Source organism: Genypterus blacodes, unplaced genomic scaffold, assembly GCF_046128005.1.
Source record: "Genypterus blacodes isolate CSIRO-AG114 ecotype Tasmania unplaced genomic scaffold, CSIRO-AGI_Gbla_v1 ptg000028l_1, whole genome shotgun sequence".
Lineage (NCBI taxonomy): Eukaryota > Metazoa > Chordata > Actinopteri > Ophidiiformes > Ophidiidae > Genypterus > Genypterus blacodes.
The window spans coordinates 2,103,218-2,115,918 of NW_027466841.1; the positions used below are offsets into that span (position 1 = coordinate 2,103,218).

Genomic DNA, 12,701 nt, shown 5'->3' on the forward strand with positions numbered 1-12,701 from the left:
ATGTCTGTCTGTCTCTAAGATGAGTAAGAGAAAAGGCAGAAATACATTCTGACTGATAAATGCTGTCTGCTGTCATGACACCTTGTTTATTAAGTACACCTTAATGTTGTGATTACTTCAACTATTGATTTATTTATTGATTTGTTTGTCAAAGCATTGATCATTTAGCGTGTAAAATGACAAAGACGATGACAAACACACTGGAGAGGCCACTTTGAGTTTTGCTGCATAAAAGACGTGCAGACTGAATTGTTTTCAACTCATTTTCCGTAGAATAAATTATTGAACTTGTCGTCTCAGCATTAGTAATCATCCATTAGCTGTATTGGAACAGTGTGTCTTACAGTACTAAGTGTACACAATGACCTCTGGAATTAGTGACTGCATCTCTGGCATACTAATGTCTGGATAACTCAAACCAAGCAGCTGCAGTAATGTTGAGCCACGTGAAGTTTTCTGATTATTCCATTTGTCTCCAGACGAGAGCAGTCCGCCCAAGTCTCCGTGGGGAATCAACATCATGAAGAAGTCCAAGAAGGCTGGACCCAAAGCGTTCGGCGCCAGGCTGGAAGAATGTCAGCCGGGCGCTAACAACAAGTTCATCCCCATGATCGTGGAGATCTGCTGCGGCCTGGTGGAGGAGATGGGCCTGGAGTACACCGGCATTTACAGGGTGCCGGGCAACAACGCCATGGTGTCCACGCTGCAGGACCAGCTCAACAAGGGAATGGACATCATCCCAACAGAGGAGGTGAGCAAGATGTGCAAGCTCACAATGCTGGTAAACTCTTACGTGCAGCTGCAGAAAGTTGAAGTACTAACGATCTAATGTTGAATCCTTTGCTGACAAAAGAGGTGGCAGGACCTCAACGTGGTCAGCAGCTTGCTCAAATCCTTCTTCCGGAAACTGCCTGAGCCGCTCTTCACTAATGGTAATGAGTCCAGACATGTCGCACCCAAGCCATCACACACATGCACACACGCATACACTCACGCTGTCATGTGGCTCTCATTTAATGTTTTGTAATATCTTTGCAGACAAGTACAATGATTTTATTGATGCCAATCGGATGGATAGTCCATCAGAAAGACTGAAGACCATGAAGAAACTGGTATGCGTTTCCTTCTGTTCATGACAAGTTCACTTCCTGCTATGCTTGTGTGTGTGCGTGCGTGGCTGTGTGGCTGTGTGTGTGTGTCTCAGACAGGTTCAGTAGGTGGAGCACTGCTGACATTCCTCTTTGTCTTTCTTAGATTCGAGACCTTCCAGATCATTATTACCACACTCTGAAGTTCATGATAGGCCATCTGAAGACTGTAGCCGACCACTCAGACAAGAACAAGGTGTGTAATCACTCTTTGAGTCCTAAAAGTCTTATTTCCAATTCATATCATTTGCTGTATAGATTCAAGTGTCTTTTTCCTTCTCGCATTGAAGATGTTTTGCAGTGTAGTAACGTTGATGATTGTGTCTCTTTGTGTAGATGGAGCCTCGTAACCTGGCGCTGGTGTTCGGGCCGACTCTGGTGCGGACGTCGGAGGACAACATGAAAGACATGGTCACACACATGCCAGACCGCTACAAGATAGTAGAGACGCTCATCCAACATGTGAGACGCGCACGCACACACACACACACACACACACACACACACACACAGGCAGACACATATTCCATTGGGTGCATTCATCCCCTGCAGCTCTTACAAAGACAACAAATCAATAAACTGGTGATAAGTTGCAATTGTTTTTCTGTGTGATTGAAACGTTTTCTTTCCCTCTGTGTTGTTTTTGTAGTATTTGTGGTTCTTCAATGAAGAGGCAGACAAGGATGAAAAGGTACAGTATGCTCCTTGGGTGTGAGAAGTCATCAGATTTAGATTCACACAATGAAACAGTCGCTTCATGTATGAACTCATTTTGTTGATACAAGAAAATGTGTAACGATAATTTAGGATCATTTCCAATACGTATAGATCATTTTGAAGACTCAACTTCAAGGGAAACCACTAAATGTGAAGACAGGAGGGAAAAAATAGAACAAATGAGTCGAACCAACATACAGCACTAATCTGTTTTATTGTTTCTGCACTGGGCTCAAGTAGAGTTATGATTACTAATGAATTACTGTGATCCTCTCTGCTTTATGAATCCATTGAAGACGTTTGATTATTAAGTCACTTATTCAGTCCCTCCCCAGATATGAAGTGAAGACATGTGCATGATGTCCCTGTGTCTGTCCCTCTTAGACGCCGGTGGACAGGGAGGACCTGCAGCCGGCCCCCAACATCGACCACCTGCTGTCCAACATCGGCAGGACGGCTCTGCTCGGGGAGGCCTCAGGTGAGCGCACGGCCCTCTGCCCTCAGCCAATCACTGCCAGCTCTGACCCAGCCCTCCAATCGGGCTCGAGCTGCTCTGACTCACAGCCTGGCAGTGCTGCATTCTGCTCAGAGCTGGAAGGAGGAAATTCCGCAAACTCTGGATTTTCCAGTGTATCAACAATTCCGGAACATTACGGCAGATAGATTTACTCGAATAAGAACCTTATTATTCTACCTTAACGGTATATTTGTGTAAAGATGTAAATGAAGCAGATCAATATTACATTTATTAATACAGGTTGTAGGTGAATTTTTGATACGTTGAGTTCCTGTTAAAAAGTAATTCAGCTCGGAATTTCTGACATTCCAACGCAACCAGAATGCAGCATCAGAAATGACGTGCAGCATCCATGAGCACACACACGATGTTTCTTTTTGAAAGCATGCCTGTACTTTCCTTCCTCTCTCTCTCTCTCTCTCTCTCTCTCTCTCTCTCTCTCACTCTTACTCTCACTCTCACTCGTTCTCTCTCTCTGTCTGTCTATCTCTCTCTCTCTCTCTCTGACCTCTTTTCTCTTCCTCGTTGCTTATCTTTCACTTTCTCTGTGCATTTCTGCATTTCCCTCTCTTAGCTGAGCCTGTGGAGCAGCCACTGCGGTAGGATGGGAATTCCCCTGCCAATATGTGTGTGTGTGTGTGTGTGTGTGTGTGTGTGTGTGTGTGTGTGTGTGTAGATTTGTGTATGTACGTGAGAGATCGGTGAGGGTGTTGGTGTGTGTGTGTGTGTGTGGTCTCCATCAGCATCTCCCTCTCAGTGTCAGACTGACTTACAGAAGTCTGTGTCCCTCCAATGTCACCCCCAGTCTGACTAATGAATTAACGGATGGCTGCTTTGCCTGCCTGGCTGCTGCTGAAGCTGCTGTATGTGACATTGCAGTGTAAACTGTCCGTCACTGAGAAACAAGAGAAACTCCCTCCATTGTGGCCTGTCTTGTTGTGAAAACCTGCACTACACATGTTATGGGCCCTTTCACTCAGTGTGTCCTCCACCCCTCTGTCCCCTCCCCCCCTCTCCCCTCCTCTCCCCCCGGGGCTTCTCCAATCATGTACATGTATGTGAAGGATCGAGGAAAGAGAGTGTGTATGTGCGTTTGTGTCTCCGAGGGATTCACGCGCCTCCTCGCCCAAAGCTTTCACCGCGCGGCGTCACCGATTTTTCTGGTGACGTCGTTGGTGCATGCCTTGGTCTTGTAACGCAGTTTTCCTGCTTCCCCAAACACCCTGATCACATGTTGTCCCCCCTTTGATAGACAGTGTGGTTGTTTCCCCTCCACAAACAGCGTGTGATCAGCGTCTTTGTTACAGGGCGTCAAGGTCAGACGGCACAGAGAAACACATGTCATTCTGGATCGGATTCTTCACAGAGGGCAGAAAGCTAAAACTTCAGTCTGGGATGTCACAGCGGGTTTCCCTTCAGTTAAACTGGAAATCTTATTTACAAGATGAAACCAACACGAACATGAAAGTCAAGTGAGAAAACCCATGATCCTTGTTGTTCTCACCAATACCATTTAAAGGGCATTATGTCACAACCACTTCCAGCGGAACTTCCCATGAAGACTTACAGGCACAATCAGGTCAACTTCCTGTGACATCACTTCCTGGGGTTAATCAACAGGGATGAGCTTTCTGTCCTGTGTGCTTTAGAGTCGATTCCCTCCTAGATGACCTCACCATGTTCTCCGTGCCCTCCCACCTTGACCGCTCTCTGCCTCTTCCTGACCTTTTTGGTTTTAACTTCCATGCCACTGACCCCCCTGACCTTTTGCTGTTCTCTTCCCCCCCAGACTCAACCAACAGTGATTCAGCTAAATCAAAGGTAACATCTCCCTACATGATGTCAGGGCTTAGAAATGCACTCACACAGATGATTAGGAAATGGGGAAAAAGTCTCCACGACAGGCCAAAGTCCTGCATTCAAATTCTCCTTAAACTCTTAAGTACCTCAAAATTGTCAGTCAGTCCTTGTAAATGCAGTTGCAGTAACTTCTATGGCCAGTTACTTCCTTAATAATGACTAAATAGCTCATCTAGCTCAGCAGCTACAGTGTTACAGCGCCAAGCTACTTTGTAGTGCTACGCCAACGATTACTAGCCATCCTTGCTAGCTAAAAACTAGCATCGGCATGTTGTTCTAAGAGAGCCAACGTCCCATTTTACGGTCCACGTAAATGAAGCACTTGAACTCTAAGTAGGCTGCTTACATGTAGTTAAGCTGTCAGCGTTTACGTAGCAGCGCAGCGGCTCGGCTAGTGAAGGAACATGTGAGGTTATTAACTTTGGTAAGTGGCCATTTAAACCCAGACAGCGACCCTGTTGCCTCCCTATCACCTGCTGACAAACACATCATCTCTTACTAATTCACTTTCACCTGTGTGTGTAACTCATTAACAGAAGTCACAACATATTCATCTTGAGAGTTGCAGCGTGATGAAGGACAGTAGCAGAGTAACGTGTTTTCCTCTATCAGGGGTCGTGGGGGTCAAAAAAAGACCTCACAGCCAAGGATTTCCTGACGCTCTCCATCATGTCAGCCGTCACAGGCCGCAAACGCAGGAAGCGCCATAACGCCCGCATCCTGGGCAGCAGCACTGACGACGACTCGGAGCACGAGCCCACCAAAGCCGGACATCTAGGAGCGGAGGAGGAGGAGGAGGAGGCAGAGTCCCCGTTAGGAGACACGGCTCCACGAGCGGAGGGAGAGGACGATGACGACGAAGAAGAGGAGGAGGAAGATGAGGAAGTTGTAGAAAGCGGAATACGAGTAAAAGACGAGGTAGAAGAAGAGGTGGTGGCGGTTATACCCAGCCGGTCGTGCTCGAAAGAGGAAGAGGAGGAAGAAGGAAGGCAGGCGGCCATGATGCTCCATGAGGAGGAGGCGCGGGCGGGGGGGAAGGGGACACCGTGGCGAGCGCCGGAGGATGCTCGCTCTATAGTCTCTGGCTACTCCACTCTCTCCACGCTGGGCAGGAGCCTGGGGTCCGAGGGGCGGGGGGACGACGCCGACGACGAGCACAGCGAACTGGTGAGCGAGACGGACAACGAGAGCGGCTTCGCCTCACGCTCCCTCACACAGGAGCGACCCGAGAAACACCCGGCGCCGCCCGTCAGCACTCAGACACCGGCAGCCCCGCGCAGCTTCCTGTACACACACTACAAAGCCCCCCTCCTCTCACCCACAAACCTTCTGGCCCCGCCAACGCCACTCACGCAGGACTGTTCAGAGAGGAGCGAAGGAGGGGCGCGGTCCACCACGCCCTCGTCCTCCTCCTTCTCCTCTTCCTCCACCACTCACAAACTGCACTCGCGGCCTTCCTTCAACTCCCACAAGCTGATCCAGTGTGACACTCTGGCCAGGAAGAAGCTGAAGGGGGAGAAGGCCAAAGCGCGTTCCCTGGACCTGCTGGAGCTCTCCGGTACCACGTCACCTCAGGGTGAAGAGGCGGGGCAAGAGGGGGCGCCCAGAGGGAGGAGGGACACCTCCAGGACCAACCCCTCCTCAGGCAGCAGCCCGGAGAGCCTGCGCCTGGCCCGACCCCGGCTCGTCCTGCCCCCCAGCGAGGCTGACTCCTTCACCCCGACTGGGCCTTGCAGCGGGTCTCTGGCAGACCAGGTTCGCGCCCGTCTTCTGGGATCTGCCGATGACCTGCGGAGCGTGGGTCTACGGAAGCCCCTGTCGCCCGAAACCCGGAGGAAGAGGAGGGCGTGGCGCCGACACACCGTTGTGGCCTCCCCCACCGAGATCTCTAACAAGAGACCCCCGCTGACCATCAATGACTTTCCCATGTCACCCCTCACTCCCAGCCAGCTCAAGTCCCCGGGGCCTCTTTATGACCCTGAGGGACTCCAACCGGGATCGGCTGCACAACGAGCGCCCACCTCTAGATTCCACCAGTACCTGTGAGTCCCCCCCCCCTCCTCTCCTGCTCCTGCTGCCACCTCCCCTGCAGGTCAGTAGACCCACAGCAAGGAGTTGCGCTTAGTGGTTCAAGCGCGGCGGGCCCATTACCGGGTCCCTGAAGGCAGCGCGGCTCCCCGGCTCTCCTTCTTGATGAAGCTCCGTTTGCATGGCACGGAGCATTCCAGTGTTGCCAAAGCTTTTTCTTTTTCTTTTCTTTTCATGTGTGCTTTTATAGATACAGAGACACAGACAGACCTCATCGCAATGTCACAGCCAAGAATTCTCATTTGTGAGTAATACATCCCAGCATCCCTCTCCCCTCGCTTCCTCCCGACTGAAACACATTTAGCGTTTGATCCCCTCGAGTGTCCAGAGGAGCACAGCGACCCAAGGTAACCTCCCCTGGCTCTGGAGAGGCTGGTGCTTTTTTAGCAAATTGGGATTTGAACCCTTTGCAACTACATCTCCACACCTAATGCAGTCAGCACACACACACACACACACACACACACACACACTTAGCTATAGAAGCGAACAATTGGTCTTGTTGGAGTCATTTTCAAGACTTTCAGGCCTGAGCTGATTTATCACTATCAGTCTTCCTCCTCAGATCGCACACACTGTTACATCATGAGAAACACACACACACACACACACACACACACACACTCTCGTCTGTCTTTTACTCAATAATGTTTATGTAATGTAATAATGTCTATCTGTGTGTTTGTCTGTGATCACGTCTGAGTGTGCAGCTGTTTGTGTTGAACCATTTTGTAACATTTGTACAAAGCCTTGTTAAGTTAACCTTGTAAATATATATAAATATTATGTTATCCTATTTGTTTTTACTTTTTTAGTTCTTTTTTATGGTTTACAAAAGTGTGTACAAGTGCACAGTCATTTCTTTCAAGATGTTACTTGAAATGTTTCCCTTAATATATTACTTTTGTTTAGTTTTATATTGAATATATATATTATATATATATTTTGTATTAAAATAATAAGTCCTTTTATTGTGATTTCACCTCCTGTGTACCTGTTCAGAGGAGACCAACCGAAACGTGACTCAGTTTGTCCCTCGTCTCCTCAGATGGCCTTTCTCTGATTCTCAGCACTGTGCAGGAAACCTTTATCTCTTTAACCACAGTAAACAAGTTGACTTTTATTTGACGTCATGGTGCATAAACACATTCACAAACCTCTCAAGTAATTACACGTAGCAGGGCAGGAAGTGAACCTCAGTCATTGTTACATTAGGTCGTATAATAGGACAGACAGCGGCGGGCTTGGTGATGTTTGCCCTCATCGTTTGTCTCATTAATACTTAACAGCTTCAACTCTGCTCACACTTCCTGAACTCCGAGAAGTTCCTTCATGTGGAAGAAACTGTCCTCTCTGTATATTCACTGTCTTGGACTTTTGAATAAGATCAGGCTTGAGGAAATCCTCCCTCAGTTGGGAAAATGGTACATTAGAGGTAATGAACACAAACGCCCACTAAAATGAATCTGTTGTGATTAATTTGCCATCACAGCAGCAACAGGAGAGTCTGTCTTGTTTCCACCTGCTCCCCCTCAGCGGGTCTGACCAAATAACCCATTGCAACAACAGAAAGAATAATAAATGAGTAATAGTCCTGTCTTACCTCAAGATTTCTCTACAAGTGCCTGATTTCTGGAATGTGTTTTTGTTCTTCAGTGCCATGGTCGGTTCACATCTTTCCATTTCCTTTAGTCGTTCCTGAGTCTCCCCCTGCCTGTAGCCGGTCTCAGAAAGCCTCCCTCCTCTCCTGCGGGTGTATCTTAGGCACTCACCCAAAGATGAGTACATTAAATGCGAGCAATGTTTCTGAGAGGCTGCAACAAGCACACTTCAAGCCACGGACCTGTCTATGCACTCTCTCTGCCTTGGATTCAGGCATTAACAGCTCTTTCCATTGCTGCTAGGAGGAAAAGGCATAACATTCTCTCAGCTGCTTTTGCTCAACTGAGGTCATCTCTCTTGCCTAGTGATCCACTGTGTATGAATATGGTACACCTAACAAACAAGCCCTGCTCGGAGACATTAGGGCATAGCAGACAACATTCACTTTCCAACCATGAACAGTGAAGAGTTACACTGTTGTTCTGCGCGATAGTCAAACTGCTCGTGCTTTCATCAAAAGGAGAAACCAACTCGAGGTTTTTGTTGTTTGAAATGTGATTTACCTAATGTTTCATTCGTTGTTGTATTTGAACATCTTTTTGTACATATTGTCTGAATATGTAACATATTGTATTGTGTACATTTGGAATTGCTTTGAGTAAAACTAATATGAAAATGACTGGACTAAAGGTTGTCCACCTGAAACCATTTCCCTCATGGCTGTGTGCTTTAAAGCAAGGTTATATGGTGTAAATAAACAGAACTATGTTTAAAATATGTGTGTATAGTTTACATTTTAATCACATATTATGAGTCAATGGCTGGGGCGACGCGTCGACGTGATCCATCACGGAATTGCGTCGATTTGCATAAAGGTGAGTTGACGCGCTGCAATGACGTAAGATGTCTGCGCCAGGTGAAAACAACAACCCTAGCACAATCTGCCCACGATCGTCACTCTAAAGTGTTAGAGTATTTGAGACAAACACCGAATAATATCAACCTCCGCAACATGGAGATGACGTCATAGCAGTACAACTTCTGTGCAGCAACGCTTAGAGAGAAAGCATCCTGGAGCAGCGCGTTGTCAAGACGACGGCAAGACAGTAACGTAAATCCTGTTTACTTTGTGTCCCCGCCCACCAAGCGTGACCCTGTGTGAGTGAGTGAGTGAGTGTGTGTGCGCACGCGCTTGGGTGTTTTTGCAGATTGCACTTAATCACTTTAACTTAAATTGAAGATATATGTCGGATTGTAAAACGGAGATAATCAGATAAACCAGGCTGCGTAATAAGTAAGATTGTATATGAATCGTTAGGTACAGCCCTAATTCTGAATCACAGTATGTAATGATTTATTTCAGGTGTAGCCAACCTAAAATGTCAGCTGAATAGCGCCCTCTAGAGGAGGTGGACGAAGAAGGCATTTGGCACATTAGAGGGAACTTGGGCTCGTTCATGAGGCTACGCCCACTTTATTATGAGCACAGGAAAACATTTTGACATTCAGTTGTAAATGGGCAAAAACGGGGAACCTTCAGAAACTGCTGCCTCGCTTTGAAACATAGTTTGATTAAAGATTATCTGTAGATCAACACGTGTTTTATGACATGTCGAAGCTTTAGAAAAGGGGAAGTGTGCATTTCTTCTTACATCATATCTTTGGCTGAATTCAATGTTACTCAACGATGACTTCAAATTCACAAGAGGCATTTCTGTCATATTCTCCCTCCTCATCCTCCACGCCTTCGTCTATTCTTCCCCCTGCTGATCCATGTCCGTACATTCACTCTGGTTATTACCTGGTACGTCTTATAGAAGAAGCAATATCAAAACACGACTTTTAAACCAGAATTTTATTTGTCCATATGTTAACACACAACTGTAAAAATGTCCAATGTGGTATTTATTCCTGTGAATAGATCTTTGCAAACTGTCCCAATTAGCTGCAGATCAATTATTGATTATGAGGGAAAATGCAACATAAAACATTTCGTTGATTTAAAACGGAACAACATGTCTATAGATGCCAATGAAGTCGGCCAGGAAAACAAAACAGAATATTGTTGTCAAATACATTCTCTTTATAAAAAGAATATTTTGGAAATATTTACATTTCTTCCTGGAAAAACTGAAACGGGACACTCTTACAGTCTAAATAGAAAAACATATTAAGTATTGCATTGCGATGCAACAAAGACCGAAACCGTCCAGATGACAAACTGATTACAGAAAACAATTTCAAACATACTGCAGTAGTCCCATGTTGTTTACCTATCTGAAGGGATTTACTACTGATAACTTGCCTCCCTCAATTGGTGGCGGGGTGACCCCGGTCCTCAAGAGGCTGCTTCTGGAGAAGGAGCTCCGAGTTCTGGGCCTTCAGTCTCTCCAGTTCCCTCTCCAGCTCCCGGAGCCGAACCAAAGAGCTCTCCACGGCGCGCCCCCCGGGCTTCATGGCGCGCTTGACGGTGCGCCTCAGTCGGTTGTTCTCCTCCTCCAGCCGGGACATGCATTTCTCCAGCTCCAGGTACTCCTGGACCAGCTCCTGCTTGGACATGTTCTGCAGGCTCTCGAGGTGGTACTTTTCATAGGTTTCGGAAAAGTCTCTCTGGAGAAACTCCCCACCTGCGCTCCCCGTTCTCCCGATGATGTCGCTGCCTCCGCCGCTGCCGTCATCGTCCTCCTCCTCCTCGTTTTCAAAAAAGTCCTCCTCGCTGCCTGTGTCATCCATGCGGCACCCGAAGCCAGCGCCGCCCAGCCCGGGAAGTCGCCTGACCCCGGTCTCTGTGTTCAAGTCCGGCTCCTCTCGGTCGTGCTCGTCCATCAGGAACTGGGTGGTGTTATAGGGGGCTACTGGGAGCCCTTTGGCGAACATCTCCTCTCTGAGCCGTGAAGCCCTGGCGGTCTCTCTCTCATCCAGGGCTTTCTTTTCCTCCCAGGAAAGTTTGAAATACGGCTTCCAGCGGCGCTTCTTCTTGTTGGGTCGGCGCCGGTGCCGCTTCTTACCCACACGCGCGTCAACCCCCGTGTCGGAGTCGATATTTGTACATCTCTCCTCTTGCCCCTGGCCCAAAGAGTCATCCATCGTTCCGTCTCCGTTGTTCCCCGGTGCGATGAGATTATCTTCGCCGTGTGCATCGACACCGGGCTTCTGACGAGGCTGAGCGGCAATCGGGCACTTTTGTAGCTCTTTTCCGGCTTCTAAGACAGGGCACACCTCCATCTGTCCGCCTGGTATTTGCCATAACTTGTCTGTGTTGATATCCTTTCCACGGTTCTTCGCCTGCTGCTTTTGGTCTCTCTGTCGCCCCCTGTCGCCGTTCTCTTGCCCTCCATGGTTAGTGGCCGGGAGATGCTCCGAAGCGGGTCCGCTGCTCCCACCTGATGGGCTGCCTGAAGTTCTCAGGTGAAGGCTCCGCTCCGCGTTGGGCTCTGTCATCCTGCTGTCCGACTGTACTAACGTGCTTCCTCTTTAACGCATTGTAGATGATGCGCTCGCTCTCAAACCTAAGTAATTAAAATACGCTAAACTTAATTTGACGAAATATAACGACTTCCAAAATATGGCAAATCTACTCTTTTAAGTAAAGTTGCTTTTATCGTCTCAAAACGAACTCTAGCTATGGAAAAGTAAACTTCCGAACAGTCAACACTTGTTACTCCTCCGAGGGCTCGTCAGAGCTACTGTCGCTAACTATCGTTAACTCTTTCGGTGCTGCCGGGGCTGCTGTACACCCGGAGAGAGTGTTTCGTCGCCACAACAGTGTCCAGTGTGCTACTCAACAACACGGAGCTCGTGTTTATATACCAGCTCCGCCTCTCGCCACGCACATGCTGCTGGTTGTATATCCCGTTGCATTATGGGGCGTGTAGTTTCAGATTCTATGACAAGCCATTACGATCCCTTATCTTAGACTTCACATCCCACAAATCCAAGTTAACGGACTGACATACAAACCAATCAGATTGTAGGATGTTGAGCACGCTTGAGCCCGCCTCGCTCTTTGTTCATTGGACAAGTCGGCAACTTTGCTGTTGCTAAGCTTGAAGTATTTTCTTACTGGATAGGCCAACAGTCAATCAAAAACGTATTAACTTGACGAGGAAAGCAGTCCGGGGCATTTTTAAGGACGATACTATCTGAAAATGTGGGGGGCGTGATGAAAATGTTAAAAATACAAACGGAAGAACTGTTTCCAATGACAACATATTTTAGCGGTAATAAAATGGCACACATAAAAAACAAGAATAGATGATCTCCTCATATTAATTCACCGCTCAGTCAAATTATAAATGTCTAACGTTACCAGAAGCCTCCCGTGTTTAAGGCTACGTGTTAAAAACCTCCTACGAAAACTAGTCCGCTTTGACTGTTCATAAAAGAATACAAGAAAATACTGCAGATTTTCAGAGTCTAATATTATGCCGTACGTCATTGTACTAAAACGTGTTGTTTTTGTGCCGCACGAGTCATGAATTATTTCTGTATGAATATCGTGCGTTGTGCGGAGTGATACGCTGCGTTGCAGGAGCTCGGGCGAACTCTGAGCTCAGCGTAAACAAACGACAGTCATTGTCAGGCTTCCTTAACGAGCACAACTTCCAGCCCCCGTTGTTACAGGGTGGGTCAGGCTCTATAATCCTGCTAGCAGTGGATTGAGTGATGTAGCTCAATTTTAAATATTTATGCGCATCCCATTTTTTAATAAGAAATGTGCAGTGTTGAAAAGCTGTTATGTCGTCGAACTGCTAAGGCGAAGCTAGCCA

At 47.5% G+C, this 12,701-nt stretch overlaps 2 protein-coding genes across 9 annotated transcripts in view; one reads left to right on the forward strand and one right to left on the reverse strand.

The window, feature by feature from the left end:
* arhgap23a (Rho GTPase activating protein 23a) overlaps nucleotides 1-8,707 on the forward strand; it is a 53,584-nt gene extending 44,877 nt beyond the window's left edge. For all 8 annotated transcript variants that reach the window (XM_076144040.1, XM_076144036.1, XM_076144039.1 and 5 more), the window contains 9 exons: nucleotides 480-751; nucleotides 854-932; nucleotides 1,039-1,112; nucleotides 1,255-1,344; nucleotides 1,485-1,610; nucleotides 1,798-1,839; nucleotides 2,250-2,343; nucleotides 4,172-4,203; nucleotides 4,855-8,707. In XM_076144040.1, coding sequence (XP_076000155.1) covers nucleotides 480-751; nucleotides 854-932; nucleotides 1,039-1,112; nucleotides 1,255-1,344; nucleotides 1,485-1,610; nucleotides 1,798-1,839; nucleotides 2,250-2,343; nucleotides 4,172-4,203; nucleotides 4,855-6,288 — 2,243 coding nt within the window. In that variant the 3' untranslated portion in view covers nucleotides 6,289-8,707. The remainder of the gene's footprint in view (nucleotides 1-479; nucleotides 752-853; nucleotides 933-1,038; nucleotides 1,113-1,254; nucleotides 1,345-1,484; nucleotides 1,611-1,797; nucleotides 1,840-2,249; nucleotides 2,344-4,171; nucleotides 4,204-4,854) is intronic.
* Nucleotides 8,708-9,877: 1,170 nt separating this feature from the next.
* On the reverse strand, nucleotides 9,878-11,710 carry hexim1 (HEXIM P-TEFb complex subunit 1). The gene has a single exon (XM_076144279.1). It carries the CDS (start codon nucleotides 11,371-11,373, stop codon nucleotides 10,243-10,245), a length of 1,131 nt encoding a protein of 376 aa, XP_076000394.1. The 5' UTR covers nucleotides 11,374-11,710; the 3' UTR covers nucleotides 9,878-10,242.
* Nucleotides 11,711-12,701: the final 991 nt, after the last annotated feature.

Excerpts from the sequence above, each read along its gene's own strand:
- hexim1 (XM_076144279.1), bottom strand. The coding sequence starts at position 11,373 with ATGACAGAGCCCAACGCGGAGCGGAGCCTTCACCTGAGAACTTCAGGC.